The 21,896-nt window shown below is 39.4% G+C and overlaps 1 protein-coding gene across 2 annotated transcripts in view; it reads left to right on the top strand.

Moving 5' to 3' along the window:
* The window catches only part of chd3 (chromodomain helicase DNA binding protein 3), a 99,209-nt gene that overhangs the window by 10,368 nt on the left and 66,945 nt on the right, over window positions 1-21,896 (top strand). For both annotated transcript variants that reach the window (XM_079809031.1, XM_079809030.1), the window contains exons 4-20: window positions 2,534-2,658; window positions 2,733-2,971; window positions 4,739-4,866; window positions 4,947-5,076; window positions 6,646-6,821; window positions 7,037-7,294; window positions 8,879-9,082; window positions 9,155-9,372; window positions 9,469-9,600; window positions 11,301-11,391; window positions 13,705-13,896; window positions 14,019-14,219; window positions 14,405-14,542; window positions 16,925-17,046; window positions 17,252-17,425; window positions 17,613-17,754; window positions 17,967-18,098. In XM_079809031.1, the coding sequence (XP_079665157.1) occupies window positions 2,534-2,658; window positions 2,733-2,971; window positions 4,739-4,866; window positions 4,947-5,076; window positions 6,646-6,821; window positions 7,037-7,294; window positions 8,879-9,082; window positions 9,155-9,372; window positions 9,469-9,600; window positions 11,301-11,391; window positions 13,705-13,896; window positions 14,019-14,219; window positions 14,405-14,542; window positions 16,925-17,046; window positions 17,252-17,425; window positions 17,613-17,754; window positions 17,967-18,098 (2,802 nt within the window). The remainder of the gene's footprint in view (window positions 1-2,533; window positions 2,659-2,732; window positions 2,972-4,738; window positions 4,867-4,946; window positions 5,077-6,645; window positions 6,822-7,036; window positions 7,295-8,878; window positions 9,083-9,154; window positions 9,373-9,468; window positions 9,601-11,300; window positions 11,392-13,704; window positions 13,897-14,018; window positions 14,220-14,404; window positions 14,543-16,924; window positions 17,047-17,251; window positions 17,426-17,612; window positions 17,755-17,966; window positions 18,099-21,896) is intronic.

Below are 21,896 nucleotides of genomic sequence, written 5' to 3'. Positions count from 1 at the left end.
CTTGATCTTTTGACATATAAGAGGTCTTTATACCATTAAAACATCCTGCAAGTTTCTTAGCGCAAAGCATCCTTCTCATTATAAACAGAGGATTTATTTAATCAAGCTCCAAAAACGGCTTGTTTTGATATTGTGGGATCTGTGACATCACACGGGCAAACACATTTGCTTATGACTGCCTCCAGGACAAGACATTGATGAATAGTTACATCATCTCACCATAGGCCCCGCCCACTGGCATTCAGTCCCTTAAATGGCTGTCATTTGCCTACACTGGATGTGTGCGTCGCTTCAAAAACAGAAGCCATTATAATCACAGACACTGTCTACACTAGATACAGTATACAGAGTCTGTTGACAAGAGAACAAATGGAAGAGTAAAGGTCTGTTCACACCAGGATGATTTTCGCGTGCTTTTATCGCCCGTTTAAAAACACCACGCTTAAAGCGTCATAAAAAAAACGCCTTGGGTTCGTTTTTTTGTTTTGACGCGCTGTGTTAAAAACTGGCCGACCAATGAAATCGCCGCTTTTGTTCACGTGCCTGGAGCTGCTGAGGTTACAGTAAAACACGACTTGGTGGCGCTTAAGCACAAAACGCTCTTGCCGAGCACACATTGATACGATGAGGAAGTAGTAAGTAGACAAAGTTAGCCAGTTAGCAAAAAGTGTGTGAATGGTTTTGCCAAGCCCGTAAATACTGTCTCTCTTCTTCTTCTTCTGTGTGACAAGCGAATGTCAGAAGTGTAAAGTGGCGCTGCACCACCTTGTGTACCGGGAGTGGCATCTACTGAAGTTGCACGTTCACTCGGCGCATCGCCAGTGAAAATCGCTTGGGTGTGAACACAAAGACGCGCCGAAAAACGTCTCAATAAACGCTGGCGATAAGTGCACGGCGATAATCGTCCCGGTGTGCACAGGCCTTAAAAGAATGTTTGCTTTGACGCGTTTTTGTACAGACAAGTGGATGGTTTATTTTAATGGCGTCCCGGATCGCGTTGATATTGTTTCCTATGCAATGATGTTAGCATGCATAATTCAATTATTCAATTGAAAATTATTCAACACAGCCTCAGTTTTGTAGCCAATTTTCATTTTCCTTCAGTACTGCGTTTGGGATCCAGCTCGCTCCGTTAGTGGTGAAGGAGTTGGCTAAAGCCCATTCGGACAGGGTTTACAGGGGCTAAATAAAAAAATAAAAAGAAGAAAAGCACGTAAACATTTGAAAAGAGACGTTATTTACATTTATTCTATATTCCTACAGCATTTATTCTTATTATTCCAAGCATACGACATTTTATTTACAGCATACAATCATGTTATTGTATATGTACACGTCATGACCAAACGTTAGCGATTGGTTATGGCAGATCCAGAGCGGCTCTGGGCAGATCCAATAGTTTTAAACTTCAACAGAGTTCCCGCCTTCAAGGAAGTAAACGCTTGTCAATGGAGAGTGGCCAGACTCTCTGTCCAAATGAAATGTACGAGTGTCTGGTTGGACCAGGCTATCAGTTTTGTACTCGCTAATTTGGAATTACTAATACTTATAATTTTTATGAATTTTTCAGTTTAAGGAACATCGATATTAGACATTAAGGGCCAGATTTACTAAACAGGGCAAATTAGCGTGAGAGCGCAATTCCATAAAAAGCAACGATGGGAGTGGAAAGTGCGTGTGATCTACTGACGACACGCAAATTACAGAACATATGCAGCCGGATCATTTCCATAATGACCAACACAATCTACCAAGAGCGGCTCAAATTAGCGTCTGGTTTAAGACATGCTTTTTTGGGAAAGTAAATAATGCTGCAAATAGTATGAATGACTTAGTAAATCACCTCGCGTGAATCATTTAAATTTTGCGTCTGACTGGGAAACTCCTACAAATGCATATGCAATAAGGTCAGCCACAAATATATCCCTGTCCACACCTTTTCAGCGCTAATTTATCACTGCGTGTCTTAAGAAAATCCTGACCAAATCCAGGATCCAGGATCCAAATCCCAGAAAAGGGTTTAAGCGCGGGCGTAAATCTGTAATGTAAATCTGGCCCTATGTTTCCAAATTGTGACATTTCAAGTAATGTTTGATTAGGGCTTTTTTGTTTACTTTAGGGTTTATGTTGTACAGTACAGTATCTTGAAAACTAGTAAAAATAGCATAATATTATGTTTAAGTCAATAAATTATGTATCAGAAGATGAATGGCTTTTATCCTCAGAGCTGGTGTTAGTGCTGTATGTGCAAGAAATTTGCCTCGAGATAAGGTGTTTGCAGACAGAAACTTCACACGTTCACGAACACATATGCAAACACATCATCACAGGTTCTTCTCGCACTTGCATCCAGAAATTATGAAGGAATGACATGCACAAACTGTGACATGGTGTTTCTAACTGTTGCATGGCCACAATAATGTACCACACACATAATTGCTGATCCAGCTAACAAGTAGTGGAGCCCAGATGTTTCCAGATGTTTATGACCCATCCACACTGTGACAGCCATATGATGAAGCCTCTCTTCCAGCCAGTAGAGATGAAAACATCAGCCCAGCTGGCTAGGGAGTGGGGACTGGAAGATGTCGATCACACATTCACAGAAGAAGATTACCACACACTAACCAACTACAAGGCCTTCAGCCAGTTCATGAGGTACAACCAGGGGTTTCACACATTGCAGTTCCTTCGCAGCAACATTCCTGTATTTAACATATTATCTTCTGCAGACCCATGATTGCTAAGAAGAACCCTAAAATACCCATGTCCAAGATGATGACCATTCTGGGGGCCAAATGGCGGGAGTTCAGCTCCAATAATCCGTTCAAAGGCTCGTCAGCAGCCGTCGCTGCCGCTGCCGCCGCCGCCGCAGCAGCCGTTGCCGAGCAGGTCTCTGCAGCTACAGCCTCCCCTGAACCTCCACCCCAGCCACCACCACTGCGCAAGGCCAAGACCAAAGAGGGCAAAGGTAAGGGGTCAAAAAAGCGTGGGCAGTTTTATGGGCTTCATTACAGTATTAAATAAAATGTGGTTTTGTAGGAATGATAGCAATCGAAAAATTATAATACTAAATATTTAATTGTGAATGCTCATTTATTCTATTTTTACATTCATCCTTTGTCGTCATCTTAGCGGCCACTTAAAGTGCCCCTATTATGCTATTTTAAAGGTTCCTAATTTTATTTATTGTCTCCGATTTTAATGCATTCAAGGTCACAAAACACTTTAATTTTATCATAATATACATTGCACATCACCTCATTTCTAAAAGAGTCTGAAAACTCTCTAAACTCCTCCTTTCTGAGAGTCTACTCTGCTCTGATTGGTCAGACGGTCCAGTCTGTTGTGATTGGTCTACTCTGCTCTGATTGGTCAGACGGTCCAGTCTGTTGTGATTGGTCTACTCTGCTCTGATTGGTCAGACGGTCCAGTCTGTTGTGATTGGTCTACTCTGCTCTGATTGGTCAGACGGTCCAGTCTGTTGTGATTGGTCTACTCTGCTCTGATTGGTCAGACGATCCAGTCTGTTGTGATTGGTCTACTCTGCTCTGATTGGTCAGACGGTCCAGTCTGTTGTGATTGGTCTACTCTGCTCTGATTGGTCAGACGATCCAGTCTGTTGTGATTGGTCTACTCTGCTCTGATTGGTCAGACGGTCCAGTCTGTTGTGATTGGTCTACTCTGCTCTGATTGGTCAGATGGCCCAGCCTGTTGTGATTGGTCTACTCTGCTCTGATTGGTCAGATGGCCCAGTCTGTTGTGATCGGTCTACTCTGCTCTGATTGGTCAGACGATCCAGTCTGTTGTGATTGGTCTACTCTGCTCTGATTGGTCAGACGGTCCAGTCTGTTGTGATTGGTCTACTCTGCTCTGATTGGTCAGATGGCCCAGCCTGTTGTGATTGGTCTACTCTGCTCTGATTGGTCAGATGGCCCAGTCTGTTGTGATTGGTCTACTCTGCTCTGATTGGTCAGACGGTCCAGTCTGTTGTGATTGGTCTACTCTGCTCTGATTGGTCAGACGGTCCAGTCTGTTGTGATTGATTTACTGCTTTCGGCATGTGTCAGAAACCAAACGCCCATTACCACACCTGAATTTCAGTTCCGGAGGCTTCCTTAGAGCTTATAATCATATAAACAGTAACAATGCGTGAGTCCTGATGCTTTTGAAGTGCATTAAAGTGGATTCTCAGCGCTGAAAACAGCGTCTTCTCAACATGTCGACAACACAAACCAAAATCTTCCAGTCTCAGCTACAATTACAGAGTTTGAGGGTCAAAGTAGACGTTGTTCACAGGGAGCCAATGAAGACCATAGACTGGTGCAAATGTGTTTCATTGTTACGCAGGTTTGTAACAGGAAGTGAGAGTGGAATTACTGACGACTCGTTTCAGGAGTTCAGAATCGATTCTTTCTTTTAGGAGACAATAACTTGGTTGTGCATTTTAATCTTTAAAACTTTGCAGACCTTCTACGTACACACACAGTGATATTACACACTGCATGAAAGGGAATATTTGAAATAGGATAATAGGGGCACTTTAAAGCTCACTTATAAAATACTAGTTTAATAAGCACTTTAATTTAATTGCAAATTAATATTAATCTTTTTATACTGTACCCTATAATGTTGTTATGTTTAAATGAACTTGTAGCATTTTAAAACAATTAATTTGTGTGTTATTTCTATCAATGCTCTAAAATTTTAACATTTTAACATTATTGCTTATCGTCAGGCCCTGGCTACAAGAAACGCAGTAAAAGTCCTCGTGTCTCAGACAAGAAGAAGCCAAAACCCAAGAAAATGGCTCCTCTGCGCATTAAACTGGGAGCACTTGGTAACAAGAGGAAGAAGAGCAGTTCGGTGAGAGTTTGTGTGTAATACATATCCACATAACTGTGTGTTGGGTGCAGTGGTTGTGTTTGATTGAATGTGTAATGCAGAGTGAGGAGGTGGATGAGGACGACTCTGAGCAGGAGAACTCCAGCGTTCATAGCTCTTCAGTCCGCTCTGACAGCTCGGGACGGGTCAAGAAGAACAAGAGGGGTCGTCCGGCAAAGAAGAAGAAAAAGGGTGAGATTTTTTTTGCATTGTATTGGATCTGTCTTTAAAAAAAAATCTGTTTACCCATCTGATTTATTAAATAAATCAAAAAGCAAACAAATCAAAGCAAAATTATGTTTTATTGAGTTTTAACATTTACAATTACAATCATCACCCCCTCATTCCAGGGTTTTCAGAATTGTCAGTGAAGGAATCAAGTGTCCCATATTTGTTCAATCAATAAGTTGTCTTTAAACTTAAAAAGGCTTGATAGCAGATAGAAAACATATGAATAATAATGAATATGGCAATAAGCAAAAATGATAGAGGCTCACAGAAGAAGAAGCACACCTTCATAAAATGTATAATCACACACTATAAGAACACGGATCCAGAAAACAAAATAGAGGAACTAATACTAGTGTTTTTAACGGTAACAAACCAGTCATAATTCGCACGGGTATATTTGTGGCAATCGCCAACAATACATTGTATGGGTCAAAATGATCAGTTTTTCTTTTATGCCAGAAATCATTAGGATATTAAGTAAAAATCATGTTCCTTGAAGATATTTCCTACCATAAATATATCAAACATTTATTATTAGTAGTTATATGCGTTGCTAAGGACTTCATTTGGACAAATTTAAAGGTGATTTTCTCAATATTTCGATTTTTTTTGCACCCTCAGATTCCAGATTTTCATCTGTATTGTATCTCGGCCAAATATTGTCCAATCCTAACAAACCATACACCAATGGAAAGCTTATTTATTCAGCCTTCATATGATGTTTAAATCTCAATTTAAAAAAATTGACTCTTATTACTGGTTTTGTGGTCCAGGGTCTCACACACACACACACACACACACACACACACACACACACACACACACACACACACACACACACACACACACACACACACACACACACACACACACACACACACACACACACACACACACACACACACACACACACACACACACACACACACACACACACACACACACATATACATATATATAAAGCAAAATATGGAAAGAAGAGGTAGGTTGGTTTTTGTTTGTTTTGTTTTTTACTTGAAAACAAATTATAATCATTCCCAATCCTTGTGCCCCAAAATTATTCAAAATCTTTTCACTGCAATTAGGACAGGGTGGTATGATGGTATATATCAGGGCAACAATATAAAGTGTCTACGTTGCAGATTTTGCTATATCGCAGTATCTAAATGTATCCACGTAGCACAGTACTAAAAGTAATTGACACATTAGAGTGATAAAGAAACATGCATGAATGAGAAAATAAAGAGTGGGACGTGCATGAGAACTCAGTACCGTACTCATGCTGACTGACTCGTGATATATATAATATATATAATTATTAAAATAAACGTTGTCATATCATGAAATAAGATTTTGGTCATATCCCACCCCCCAGTTTCAATAGAGGTTTCTTAGTTCATTATCATAGAATTGTGGCTAAGTACCAAAGACAATCACCCATGGTGGTTTGAATGCACACTGTTAATGGCTAAACTGGACATTATGCATCAGAGAGTTCAAATTAATTTAGTATCTCTCACTTTCTCTCAGTGGTGGGTGATGAGGATGGCGATGGCTATGAGACTGACCATCAGGACTACTGCGAGGTGTGTCAGCAGGGAGGAGAGATCATTCTGTGTGATACCTGTCCTCGAGCGTACCACCTGGTGTGCCTCGAGCCTGAGCTGGAGAAAGCGCCCGAGGGCAAGTGGAGCTGCCCTCACTGTGTGAGTCTCATCCACCCAAACCTACAGAATCACAGATCGATTTTAAGGACTCGTCTGATATATTTTTCACACTTTTATAGGAGCAGATCTTCAACAAAGCTTCATCGTGTATAGTGTGAGATCAAACTGGATGTTTTCAGTTTGTTGTTCCTCTCTGTAGGATCTTCGCATTGAGCCTTTCTAGATTCATTGTAATGAAAGTCTATGTTTTTCAGGAGAAAGAAGGGATCCAGTGGGAAGCAAAGGAAGAAGACTTTGAGGACTTTGAAGAGGAGTGTGACGATGTCCGGGATGTGGAGGCAGGGCTGGGTGGAGAGGAAGAGGAGGATGATCACATGGAGTTCTGTCGCGTGTGTAAAGATGGAGGAGAGCTGCTGTGCTGTGACTCCTGCACGTCGTCCTATCACATTCACTGCCTGAACCCCCCACTGCCCGAAATCCCCAACGGAGAGTGGCTCTGTCCACGCTGCACTGTGAGTAATGCTCTGCCACAACACGGGCGTTTCAATTTTACGTCCCAGGGTTTAATGTTGACTTCTTTTTGTTGTATTGAAAGTGTCTTGAAAACATTTGTACAATAACTTCATCATTGATATTTGCTGATTTTCAAATGTCTTTTTTTGCTTTTTTTTTTCTCTGACTGACCCAAACATTAAACCTAAAACTAAGAATTAAAACTGTGGTAATAGAAACATAAACCATTTCAATATTTAATGTGGAAAAGTGATTTACGGGGTGGATGTCCCGCAGTTGTGGAGTCACCACATCAAACAATTTTGTTGTGGTGACTCCTAATAAAGTTTTTTTCAAAAGTTATTGTACTTGCTTACCGTGGAGACAACAGTGTCAGTGAAGAGCATGCTTGAGATGAAATATGAGACATGTGATGTGTGAAGAAAAGAAAGAAATTCAAGGTAAATATCATTTGTGAACAGACTATTTTTATTGTCATTTTCAAGCTGTCATTTTGTTAATGTTACTATTGCAATTCTAATATAATTACTGTTCTCTTGAATGTTAATTTAATCAAAGAATCCATAAATATTCCTTCTGAATGATTCAGAAGGATTTCTGAAGGATCATGTGACACTGAAGACTTAGTGATGATGCTGAAAATTCAGCTTTGATCACAGGAATAAATCGCTATATCTAGCATTTTACGTATTCTTAATACGTACAATAAAATGATATATACAGTATATAAAGAGAAGTGGAATGATTTGGGATAAAAAGAGGTATGTTAACTGAGATGGGTTTAGCTGAGTTGAATTGGGTTGAATTAAGTCTGAGATTTAGTTTTTGCTTACGGATTTTGATTTGGCGCAAAATTATTGTGGTTGGTTTGTGTTGTGGACAAAGTTATTGAGTTTAAAGGGTTAGTTAACTTCAGAATTAAAATTTCCTGATAATTTACTCACCCCCATGTCATCCAAGATGTTTATGTCTTTCTTTCTTCAGAAATTAAGGGTTTTTTTCTCCATATAGTTGACTTCAACAGGGTCCAACGGGTTGAAGGTCTAAATTGCAGTTTCAGTGCAGCTTCAAAGAGCTCAACACGATCCCAGCCGAGGAATAAGTGTCTTATCTAACAAAAACGATCTGTCATTTTCTTTAAAAAAAAAGTATATACTTTTTAACCACAAATGCTCATCTTGCACTAGATGCGATACGCTACGAATTACGTAATCACGTTGGAAAGGTCACGCGTGACACGTAGGCGGAAGGGCGAAAAACTCCATCTCATTTACTCCTCCAACTTCAAAATCGTTCGACATCGTTGTTTTACCTTTTTTCGTTAAGGCCGTTTGTCTTAGTCTTTGCACGTTCGCTTTGTAAACACCGGGGCGGTACTTCCGCCTTCCTCAAAAACCTTCATTTCTTTCCGACTGAAGACAGAAAGACATGGGGGTGAGTAAATTATCAAGAAATTTTCATTCTGGAGTGAACTAATCCTTTAACTAATTCTTAGTTTCTAATTCATCACAAATTCATCAATGGTCAGCCTAACAGAAATGTTTAATACGACCTACTGTTAATATTGTTGTCTGTTTTTTCAGTGTCCACCAATCAAAGGGCGAGTGCAGAAAATTCTGCACTGGCGATGGGGTGATCCACCACCCCCGGTTCCTGTCCCTCCACCCCCAGACGCACCCCCTGATGCCCCGCCCCCTCCGCCCATGAAGGGTCGTCCAGAGAGAGAGTTCTTTGTGAAGCTAGCGGCACAGTCCTACTGGCACTGCACCTGGATTACAGAGCTACAGGTGCGAGAGTGAGACAGACATAACTCTTACGGGATGTACAGACCTTTCTCTTATCCATCTGTCCTTCCTCAGCTCGAGATCTTCCACTCTGTGATGTTCCGGAACTACCAGAGGAAGACGGATATGGACGAGCCGCCCAGTCTGGACTACGGCTCTGGGGGAGAGGAGGATTCTGGGAAGAGTGAAAAGCGGAGGGCCAAAGACCCTCAATACGCCATTCTGGAGGAGAAGTACTATCGATATGGCATCAAGCCAGAATGGATGGTGGTTCACAGGATAATCAATCATAGGTGTGTGTTTTTTGTGTTAATCTACTATATTATACTGTATATACTAATACTTTGTACTGTCAGAAGATTAAAGTGTGTGTGTATGTGTCTGCACAGCATGGATAAGAAGAGCAACTACCACTACCTGGTTAAATGGAGAGATCTGACCTATGACCAGTGCACCTGGGAGAGAGATGAGCTGGACATCCCTGAGTTTAGTGGGCACAAAACGGCGTACTGGAGACACAGGTGCAGTCATACCTAGATGTTTCATGAAACTGTCACAGGGGTTTGATTTTTCATAGGATAGTTCACTCAGAAATTTAAAGGATTAGTTCACTTTTAAATAAACTTTTGCTGATAATTTACTCACCCCATGTCATCCAAGATGTCCATGTTTCTAAAGTCGAAAAGAAATTAAGTTTTTTGATGAAAACATTCCAGGATTTTTCTCCATATAATGGACTTCAATGGGCTCCAAAAACGGTTCAAGGTCCAAATGACAGTTTCAGTACAGCTTCAAAGGGCTTTAAGCGATACCAAACGATGAATAAGGGTCTTATCTAGCGAAACGATGAGTTTCTGCAAGAAACCGAGCAGTATTTATGCTATTATTTTACTTCTTATCAGATGAACGTGATAATCTCTGAGCTCCGCCATAACTTTAGGCATCTACGATCGATATATCTTTGACAGCGCTCGTATTTTGAACTCACTTAGCGGAAGTTATGGCCGAGCTCAGAGATGATCACGTTCATCTGATAAGAGGTAAAATAATAGCATAAATACTGCTCGGTTTCTCGCAGAAACTCATCGTTTCACTAGATAAGACCCTTATTCATTGTCTGGTATCGTTTAAAGCCCTTTGAAGCTGCACTGAAACTGTCATTTGGACCTTGAACTGTTTGGAGCCCATTGAAGTCCATTATATGGAGAAAAATCCTAGAAAGTTTTCATCAAAAAACTTAATTTCTTTTTGAATGCAGAAAGAAAGACATGGACATCTTGGATGACATGGGGGTGAGTAAATTATCAGCAAAAGTTTATCTAAAAGTGAACTAATCCTTTAAATTCTGTCATTTATAGGGGCTATATGTAGAATTTAGAAACCCTTGTTATTAGTGACACCGGTGGCCATTAAGTGAACTGCAGTCAGCAACTTATTTCTCACAAATGTGATTCAAGACCCCGATATACTCACTGCAAAGTTCTTTTCCGTTCTTTGCTTAGAAGTAAAACTAAGTGATATACTTTTAATGAACTTCCTGACACCGTCCACACTGCTGAGGGCGACGTTTAGATGAATATGTAAATATGTGCTGCATGCTTTCCTCTCAATAACAAAATACACACAACAAAAATGACAGCAGTGAGAAAACAGCAGTTAAGAAAACATCTGATCATAGCGATGTGGATATATTTACACAAGCTTTGCAATTCGCCGGCATAATTTCGACAGATGATAGTTTGATTATAAAGTATATTTGAGGCTATATTGCTCTGGCTATGTGAGACTGTAGTTTGAATGAATCTCTATTCTTTGAATGACACATTGACATTACAATACAGAATGGCTCTTTCTGCATTATCCTTAACATTGTATAATCATTCGTTTCATGTGTCATTGAACGGAAGAGAGGCTCTCGGGAACTTAAACTTACATTTTCCCGGCAAAAACTACCCAAATCCTTCACATAAAAACCAGTCTACAGGCTTTCATAGACAACCTAGGAAGTTGAGGAAGGTTTCGTTTTTTTAAGTTTCTTTACAAGCTGTTCACACAACACATGAAAATTCGTATATATATCCCCTTTAATAAGAGATTTTTAGTAGAATGTCAATAAATGTGGATGATCATTATTCTCTATAAAGATTGCCTGCTATTTTCTAGCAGTATATTTTGAACGATGGACTAAGCAAGGGTCTGTTGTCTTTTTTTTTTCTCACAGGGAGGAAGTGATGAAGGAAGACCCAGAGAAGCCAAGGAAGATGAGGAGGAGAGAGGAGAATGATGAAGCACCAAGCACGCCTGTTAATGATGTTAGTGTCAGCCCGTCTTTTATACCAAGTGCTTCTAATATTTCTAATACAAAAAAGGTCTAGTCAGAATGATTTTGCCCTTTTTTTAAAAGATGGATATCTCTTTCAATGTGAAGTATAATATAAGTAATTTTTTAAATAATACGTTAAGATGAATCATGCTGTTGCTAGATCAGTGGTTCTCAACCTCAGCTAACTTCCAAGGGGGGCGCATTATGACTTTAAATTATTGAATTTAATAAATTATTATATACAGTTTAAAACAATCTGTTAAAAACATAAAATCATGATTAAAACTGAAATTATATTTCAATAACTATTGTTTTATAGGTCTTGAAACTTATGGATTCACAAAATTAGTGGTTAATTAATTTAAAGTGGCCCTAATATGCATTTCCAATATTACTCTACATGCAGTGTGTGATATAGCTGTTTGTGTATGTAAAAGGTCAGCAAAGTTTTAGGGTGTGTTCAAACTTGGCTTGTTTGGTTCGAATAAAACGAACCCTGGTGCGATTGCTCTGTTAGTGCAGTTCATTTGAATAAGTGTGAACGCTGCCATCTGAACCCTGGTCGCACCAAACAAGCTGACCGAGACCACTGAAAAGATGCGGTTCGAATGAAATATGAATGCAAGACAGACCAAAGACATGTAAACAAACAAACAGGAAGATGAGACCCTAAGAAGGACACAATACTCAAGCATACAGTGGCATGAAAAAGTATGTGAACCGCTTGCAGAATTTGTGAAAATGGGAATAATTTTAACTAAATAAGAGGGATCATACAAAATGCATGTTATTTTTTATTTAGTACTGTCCTGAATAAGATATTTTACATAAAAAAATGTTTACATATAGTCCACAAGACAAAAAATAGCTGAATTTATTAAAATAACCCTGATAAAAAGTTTATGAACCAATGATTCTCAGTGCTGTGTGTCGTTCCCTGGATGATCCACGGCTGTTCACGAGTCCCTTGTTTGTCCTGAGCAGTTAAACTGCCCAATGTCTTCAGAAAAATCCTCCAGTTCCTGCACATTCTTCAGTTTTCCAGCATCTTTTTTATTTTTGAACCCTCTCCAGCAATGACTGTATGATTTTAAGATCCATCTTTTCACACTATTTTCAATAAAAAATAACATGCATTTTGTATGATCCCTCTTATTTAGTTAAAATTATTTCCATTTTCACAGATTCTGCAAGCGGTTCACATACTTTTTCATGCCACTGTACCTGTTTTTTCTCGTCATAGTCGCGATGTGCCCATCAAAGTTCGGTACAGGCGTCAGAACCGTGTCTCCTCGCAGCAGATCTTGGTTTGTGTGTGTGACGGAGGGATTCCTGACGCTGTTTTGACTCCGTTACACATTTTATAAGCTCTTCACAAGTTCTCAGCTGCTCAAAATACCATCATATATAGTACGCACACAAAACGAGCGCATTTAGCCCAGCACACAACATTGCTCTGGATATTCGGTAAGTTCCGTCTCAAAATAAACAATGCATCATAAAAGCCAACCATTCAGGTTGTGAACGTTGTGTTATTTAAAGTGTGTTAGTAAAATGCGCCTATAGGCGGGTGCACAACGCATGTACACTCTGCTTATTACACACACAGGGCCTGTCTTGTTGTGCAGCAGCACACAAACATTTTTAAATATTAAAAATAAAAGGATTCCTCTCTGGAGAAGCGTTCAGTCTTTCCGCTTGCAAATGCCGCCATGTAAATGGCAATCCACCATGGTGCAAGTGCAACTGGCTTTTAAAGGGAATGGGAGATGGCACTCTGATTGGTTTATTGCACGTAATGCTTATGCCCAAATCACACCCATTACTCATTAAGAGACTAGGGACAACCCTTTTAGACTGACCATTTTCCCGTTGTTAAACTAGCAAAAGTGCACTTGCGCCGTGCTTTAGACCATGCACTTAGATAGTTAAAATAGGGCCCTTAAAGATGAAAGTGCACGATAAATAAAATTATTGTCTCCTAAAAGAAAGAATCGATTCTAAACTGCCGAAACAAGTTGTCAGCAATTTCAGTCTCACCTCCTGTTATGTAACAATGTAACACATTTGCATAATGCCAGCCTATGGTCTTCATTGGCTGCCTGCAAGAAAAACGGTGCAATTACCTTTTTTATTCTTTATTCTGTTGCAGAAACAAGCAACTATAGTTTTCTCATACCATGTCATCCTCCTGTTAGTAGCCAACAAAATTGGGTAGATTGTAAAGATTGTAAAAGCTTTTGCGCCATGTAAGACCTCTGTTTTTTTCTCACCACTTCTCTACCCATCTCTCTTCTTCCAGCCCACAATCAAGTATGAAGAGCAGCCAGACTTTGTGACAGAGACAGGAGGGACGCTGCACCTCTACCAGCTGGAGGGGCTAAACTGGCTGCGCTTCTCCTGGGCTCAGGGCACCGACACCATCCTGGCTGATGAAATGGGTTTGGGCAAGACCATCCAGACCATTGTCTTCCTCTACTCACTGTTTAAAGAGGTCTGTGCGGGTCAGGTTACAAATGTTAAATGACGAGTAAACTCTTGAGCTTCATGCTATATTTTCTCTCTCCCGTCCTGTTCCTATCTGTCCTTATTCACTTTGTGTATTTCTCTCACCAGGGTCACACTAAAGGGCCATTCCTGGTGAGCGCACCGCTCTCCACAATCATCAACTGGGAGAGGGAGTTTGAGATGTGGGCTCCCGACTTCTACGTTGTCACCTACACCGGAGACAAGGACAGCAGGGCCATCATTCGCGAGAACGAGTTCACTTTCGACGACACGGCGGTGAAAGGAGGAAAGAAAGCCTTCAAATTACGGGTGAGGAGATGAGAAAGAACGCAATGGTTGGTGATTGGTGAGGTGAAATGCAAAGAGGGACAGTGTGAGGAGGAAAATGAAGCAAAGTAAAATGGCTGAAGGAGAGGAGCAATAGTATGAGAGACGAGAGACAGGATATACAATAAATGACTTTTACTGTAACCATTCTCTTCTCTTCCCTCCAGAGAGAAGCACCCATTAAGTTCCATGTGTTGTTGACGTCCTATGAGCTGGTGACTATAGACCAGAACGTTCTCAAGTCCATTGACTGGGCCTGTCTTGTAGTGGATGAAGCCCACCGTCTCAAAAACAACCAGTCCAAGGTATACTGACAAGGTTTTTCCTGTTTTCTGTCCAGGATTTATTCTGTTTGTGTGTGTGTTTGTGACAGAGAGAGAGAGTTTGGGAGATTACATTTTCTAATTTAATACAGGAAAGGAAATCACTTTTTAGATTGAGGATGACAGGAATAAACATGCGCTTTTATAAACCGTCATAATAAAGCCATTACACATTTTCATTCAGCGAGTCGTTATCTAAGTTAACTCTTTCCCCGCCAGCTTTTTAACAAAAAAAAGTTGCCAGCCACTCCCAGCATTTTTTATCATTTTCACAAAATTGCCATGGCCCCCAAGAATATTTTATTGTATTAATATATCAAAAGAAAGAACATACCCTCAAAAGAACCCATTTCAACGAGTTTGTTTGCCCATATAATCTTAAGATATTAGGTTAAACTTATTTGGCTTGCTGTCCACTGATGAGGGGTTCAATGAAGCAGCTTCAACTCGAGCTCTGATATACCCCCACAGTGACTTAATATAGGATATGATTATGTAGGGATAAGATAAAGGTAGAGTTTGGGGAGGTGGTGGGATGCTGGGAGAGGTAAGCAGCTGTTTATATACTCTGGCTGCTGGCTGTTGATTGGAAGATTAGATGGGCTCGCTCCTCCCTAAATTACATTTAGGAACTTCACTTATTCTAGATTCATGTATTCCTTTTTTATCAACACTTGAATATGGGTATGTTTAATATAAAAAAGCAGCATTTTGGGCAAAAATCTGAGAAAAATATGTTTTTTTCAAAGACTACGTCTAGATCGGATTCAGAACGGTGATCAAAACGCAGATGGAGTAGATTGAGTTCATCAACACCCCCAAATCTTCACAGTAACATTAGGCCGTTTTGATTTATATGCTGTTTATTGTTTATTGGAGACAAAAATGTTAGGTTTTTTTTCTATTCATTGTGTGTGCAGGTAACTGCAGTAACAAATGAATGAAGTGTGTTCCTCTATTGGCAAAGCTATATTTTCAGTGTCACATGATATTTCAGAAATCATTTGAAATTGCTAATTTATTGCTCAGGTAACATTTCTCAATGTTGAAAACAGTGCTGCTTATATTTTTGTGGAAATCGTGAAATACTTTTTTCAGGATTACTTGATGAATAGAAACTCATTCAGAAATATTTTTTTTTAAAGAGGCTATATGTAGATTTCAGAAACCCTTGTTATTAGTGACACTGGTGGCCGTTAAGTGAACTGCAGCTAGCAACTCGTACAAGAGACTGAGGGCCCTATCATGCCGGCGCAATGCGACACCAGGTGTTTTTTGCTAGTTTCAGCCCGACGAAGTTATCATTTTCACATCCAGCGCCATGTTTAAATACCAAATGCCCTCGCGCCCATCTGTTCGCCCTGTTGGTGTGTTGCTATTTTGAGGAACTGAAAACGACTGCGCCATTGACCAACAAAAAGCAGTATTTTTTTGTGTTATTTAAAGGTCGCGTTAGCAATGTGACCATGCGCCTGGCGCGCAGACCGTTTTTTCGTCGTTAAACAAGCAAAAGTGGATTTGGACACAAGTGCACCCGCGGCATTCGCTTCAGATCGTTAAAATGGTTTGCTCACGGCGAAGTTCTTCTTCGTTCTTTTCTTATAAGTAAAAAGTTGGAAAAACCTTTGCTGTGATATACTGATATTGAACATCCCGACACCGTCCACACTGTTGAGAGTGATGTTTAAATATGTGCTGCGCCCAAAATAAACACACAACAAACATGACAGCAGTGAGGAAAAAAAGTTAAGAAAGCATCTGATCACAGTGATGTGGATATGTTTGCACAAGCTCTGCAATTGGGAGGATAAACGTCGTACATCCTTTTGATTTTCCCAGCAAAAACGTCCCTACACATAACAATCAGTCTACAGGCTTTCATAGATAAAAAAACGAAACCTTCCTCAACTTCCTAGGTTAAGTTTCGTTACAAGCTGCTCACACATTGGCAATAACAAGCGATTTAATACTTTAATTCTTTCATATAGCCCCTATGAATAGGATGTTTTTGTAACAATGTAAAATCAATTTAAAGAGTCCTTGCTGAATAACAGTATTAATTAATTTGAAAAAAACTTCCTCACCCAAACTTTTGAACGATACTGCATATACATAAGGATAATCTACACATACATAAAATGCATTACGAAATAACAAATGCATACTAATTCTACTCCTATTTGTATGCTTTTGCACAGAGATGTAAAATGTTTTGTGATTGGCAAGTGCTGCTTATCTTGGTTTCATACAGAATTATTAGTGATACACCTTTTATGTTTCCAGTTGAGAGATGTATGTATATATTGTGTGTGTGTGTGTGTGTGTGTGTTTTATTAACTGAAGTCTGTTGTTTTGGTGTGTTAGTTCTTCAGGAGACTGAATGACTACAAGATAGACCACAAGCTGCTGCTAACAGGAACGCCACTCCAGAATAACCTGGAAGAACTTTTCCACCTGCTCAACTTCCTGACGCCCAACCGCTTCAAGTACCACCAAACACATGAAAGCACACTTACACACTCTAGACTATAAAAGTGGCCTAACAAAGTATCTGGACAGTAAAATATGTTATTTTATCTAATGTTTTTAGTTTGCCTGAAGTTTCCAGACACTTTTTGGGTCCACTGTATGCACACACTGTATCAACACAACTCTAAATGATTTCACTCTCACTTTGTTTCTGTCCCTCAGCAATCTAGAGGGTTTTCTAGAGGAATTTGCGGACATCTCTAAAGAGGACCAGATCAAGAAACTGCACGACCTGCTCGGCCCACACATGCTGCGGAGACTCAAAGCTGACGTGTTTAAGAACATGCCAGCCAAAACTGAGCTGATTGTCCGAGTGGAGCTCAGCCCCATGCAGAAGTGAGATGCGTTTGCATTGATTCATATATCTCAAGAAAAATTAAATCAGTTCATTTAAATTAGCATATTTCTTATCCGTGCCAGCCTAAAACATTCAAAACAAAAAGAGAAATTGACGATATATAGAGTTATGTGGTGGAAGCGATTCTTTTTTTCAAGTTTTTGTGCATACTCTGTGTGTGAACAGAAAATACTACAAGTTCATTCTGACGCGCAACTTTGAGGCGCTGAATTCGAAGGGAGGAGGGAACCAGGTGTCTCTGCTCAACATTATGATGGACCTAAAAAAGTGCTGCAACCATCCCTACCTCTTCCCCGTCGCTTCTGCCGTAAGAACACACACTGCATTTCTAACAGCTACAAGAAAACATTTGGATGGGTTTATGGCTCTTTTTGGACCGATCCTAACTTGTGTAATGTGAAATACTGCCACCTGCTGTCCGATTCAAATGCTCTCAAAATGTTGTGTATACTGTTTGTCAGGGTTTTTTGTCGAGCATATATGTATTATAGGCTGTTTTGTCGTGTTTGTGTGTTGCAGGAAGCTCCCAAAACACCAAGTGGAGCGTATGAAGGTGTCGGTCTCACTAAGGCCTCTGGGAAACTCATGCTGCTGCAGAAAATGCTCCGAAAACTGAAAGAACAAGGCCACCGCGTGCTAGTGTTCTCTCAGGTACAAACGTACATGTAGTAAAGTTAGATGTCTTCTTACCAACAGGTAAAGTGACTTTTTTGCCATTTAGGATCTTTTTTAAAATATGAACTACCATTAAAAAAAAAAAAAATTAGCAATTAAATTTATCAAAAGTGACAGTAACAAAAAGTAAAAGTTCAAAGATAAAAGTTAACTTAAATCAACTGCTTGCCCTCTTAATATTTCAAATGAAGACGATGTTAAAAAAGAATGCCCCATCTCTTGGTCAATACATGGTTTTAAATATCTTGGAGTACAAGTGACACCCACCCTGGATAAATTATTTAAAGAAAATTATAACCCTTTGCTAGAGGAATGTAAAAAGATATTCCAGACATGGTCTGTTCTCTCATTGTCTTCTCAAATTAATGCTACTAAAATGAGTATACTTCCAAAGTTAATTTATGCTTTTAATATGTAACCATGTTATATTTTGTTTTCTTTTTTTAAGTTAATCAATAGATGTCTAACAAAATGTATATGGAATAACAAGACCCCAAGAATTAAGCTGTCTACTTTAACAAAATCATGTTCAAAAGGGGGTTTAGGACTTCCAAATTTTCTATGGTATTACTGGGCTTGCCAAGTTAGAAATATTATAAGTTGGAAGCTAGAAACTAGTTCTCTCTGGGTAACATTGGAATCTTTAACATGCTACCCACTGGAGATCACAACGACACTTTATGTTAATAAATTGCAATCTCTGATGAATGTAGAGGGGTTTCCCCCTTTAAAAGCCACACTGAAAGCTTGGCAAGACTGTAATAAGTATTTGAATACAGCAGGCTTTGCATTTAATCCTGACTTTCTAGTTCTTTCTCAAACCGATTTTAGAAACTGGTCACTTTCTGGTCTGAAAACTTTTTCGGACATGTTTGATGAAGACTCTGAGTCTGTTAAATCCTTTACTGCTATTTGTGCAGAATACCAAATTCCCAGAGCAGACTTCTTTAAATACTTGCAGGTTCGTCACTTTATTGTATCTTTACACAAAAAGAGGAAGTTTAGAGCTGGAACAATTTCTTATTTCTGCTACTTGAGTTAAGGGGAAGATATCTCATTTGTATAGAATCTTGTCTGAAAGTTCCCAGAATTCTTGTTCTCCTTTAAGAAAAAACTGGGAAGTAGAGTTTAAAAGGAAGTTCAGTGAAAAAGAATGGCTAATTTTGTGTAATGAATTGACTTCACCTTTGACTACGAATATTAAAGTTAAAGAAACTAACTATAAATTCTTGTATAAATATTATATATAACGCCAGTGAAACTTAATAAGTTTGACAATATAAATTCTCCTTTATGTAAAAAATGTGGAACTGAATTAGGAACGTTTATGCATGTATTTTGGTACTGTAAAGATGTTTACTCTTTTTGGGAGAAGATTCATAAAGCAATTCAAGATATGTGTAATTGTACTTTTGAGCTATGCCCTATGTTATACTTGCTGAATAATGATGTGGAGAATAAGTTCCCAGAGGCGAGAAAATGTGTGTTTACAACGTTTTCATATCTTGCAAAAAAATGTATACTTACTACGTGGATTTCCCAGTCAGGACCCTCTTTGGGTCAATGGCTGGAGCAAATAATAGACCTGTTGCCCATTGAAGAGATTACAACAAGTAAACAACACTCAAGATGGCAATACTTTTTATCTACATGGTCCTTAGTACTGAATTATATAGAGAATATAAAATGACAACAAACTCATAGTGAACACTGAACAAATCACACTTTGTGATAATGTAGGATTATTATTATTATTTGTTTTATTTTATATTCATATTATTTTATATGTTTATTTTCTTCCTTTTTCTGTGTTTGTTTGTCCGGTGGAGATATTTAGCTGCACTGTCCTTATTGTTTGTCTGTGATGTAATGTGGCTGTGGTTGGGAGTATGTGTGTAATATAAAACATTTTTTTTTTTAAAAAGTGACATTAACAACAGTTATAATGTTACAAAAGATTTCTAGTTTAAAGGGTTAGTTCACCCAAAAATGAAAATTCTGTCATTAATTCCTCACCCTCATGTCGTTGGACACCCGTCAGACCTCCGTTCATCTTCAGAACACAAATGAAGATTATTTTAGTTGAAAGCTGATGGCTGAGAAAGGCTTCAGACAGGCCTCCATTGGCATTCAGTACATTTACACTCACAAGACCCATTAAAGGCACTTAAAACGTCGTTACAAAGTCCATCTCACCACAGTGGCCTAAAGCACGATCAATGTAGAATTCAACAGCTTAGATACGCGCGTCTTCCTCTGCTTGTAAACAAATCGCTTCTGGGTCATGTGTCCGAACGCCGGATCTGCGTAATATTCTCGCGCATGCGTCGTGGAGGCACACACGGAAGACAAGAAGAGGTTGAATAAAGTCGTTATTTTGATTTTTTTTTGCGCACAAAAACTATTGTCGTCGCATCGTAAAATTATTGTAGAGTCACTGTGGTGAGATGGACTTTGTAACGACGTTTTAAGTGCCTTTTATGGGTCTTGGGAAGGTAAATGTACTGAATGCCAATGGAGGCCTATCTGAAGCCTTTCTCAGCCATCAGCTTTCAACAAAAATATCTTCATTTGTGTTCCGAATATGAACGGAGGTCTTACGAGTGTCCAACGACATGAGGGTGAGGAATTAATGACAGAATTTTCATTTTTGGGTGAACTAACCCTTTAAATAAAGTCTGTTCTTTTGAACTTTCTATTCATCAAAGTTCACAGAATGAATTAATTACATTACTTTTGAATAGAGAAAGAGCGACATGCGTCATAATCTGAAAACCACAGCCACCGGGGGGGGGGAAACAATCCAACGCTCTCCATTGACTTTGTATTGCGTGAAGCGGCGTCCTTGTCATTTTTGACTTATAACAAATAACAGAACAATGTCTAAAAGCTGATATGTGACAAGGTGTACAGCAAACAAGCTAAACAAAACCCAGAACCAAAAACCCAGAAGTTTTTATAAGCTATCGACCCAAAAAATGAGCGTTTAAGGACACAAAAGTGGATACAGGCAATTGAGACAGCGCGACACGTTATATTACACTGAGAACTACACCCACTGGAGGGGAACGTAATCAGCGACAGGAAATATAATATATAAAACTGGCATTTGGATATTTGACTTAAACAGTGACTAAATGTTTACTGCACACATAGGCAAACTGAGACATACTGAGTGTCAGGATCCCAAAATTGACCCATTATTCCTGCTGATGCTTCACGTCTTATTGCCTATATCAACTTTTATCTTCTTAAAGGGGTGGTAAAACACATTCTTTTGAAGGCTTGGCTGTGTTTGTGGGGTGCACTGTAACATGTGTTCATGCTTCGTTTTAAAAAAAATTGCCTTATTTTTCATATATTTGACCTTTATTCTACACTGCTCTGTCCCTCCTTGTAAAACGGTCTGATGCTTTCCGGGTTGTATGAAGCCAGTCCCTCAAAAATACGCAGTGGGCTCTGATTGGTTAGCTGGCCCAGTGTGTTGTGATTCGCTAACTGCAGTGCACGTCGGAAACGTCACGCCCCTTACCGGAGGCTGTTCAGTGTAAGAAACAACGGCGTCAATAAAACCATATGAGCTCGAATCAGACCCAGAACATTTGAGTGAAGATGATCGAGCAGAACCTGTTCAGTCCTCGAGAGTAAAGACTGCGGATCTATAATGATCGCTACTGAATGGCACTTTAACTTTTGTATTTTTAGAACGATTATAGCCAAATATCTGTCGCAAGAACTAACGTTAACCCAAAACGAACACTAAGCACTGGCTTT

This window comes from Gobio gobio (assembly GCF_949357685.1).
Source record: "Gobio gobio genome assembly, chromosome: 2".
In the NCBI taxonomy this organism is placed as follows: Eukaryota; Metazoa; Chordata; class Actinopteri; order Cypriniformes; family Gobionidae; genus Gobio; species Gobio gobio.
The sequence above is the reverse complement of the archived record's forward strand: the minus strand, read 5'-3'. Positions and strand labels throughout refer to the sequence as shown.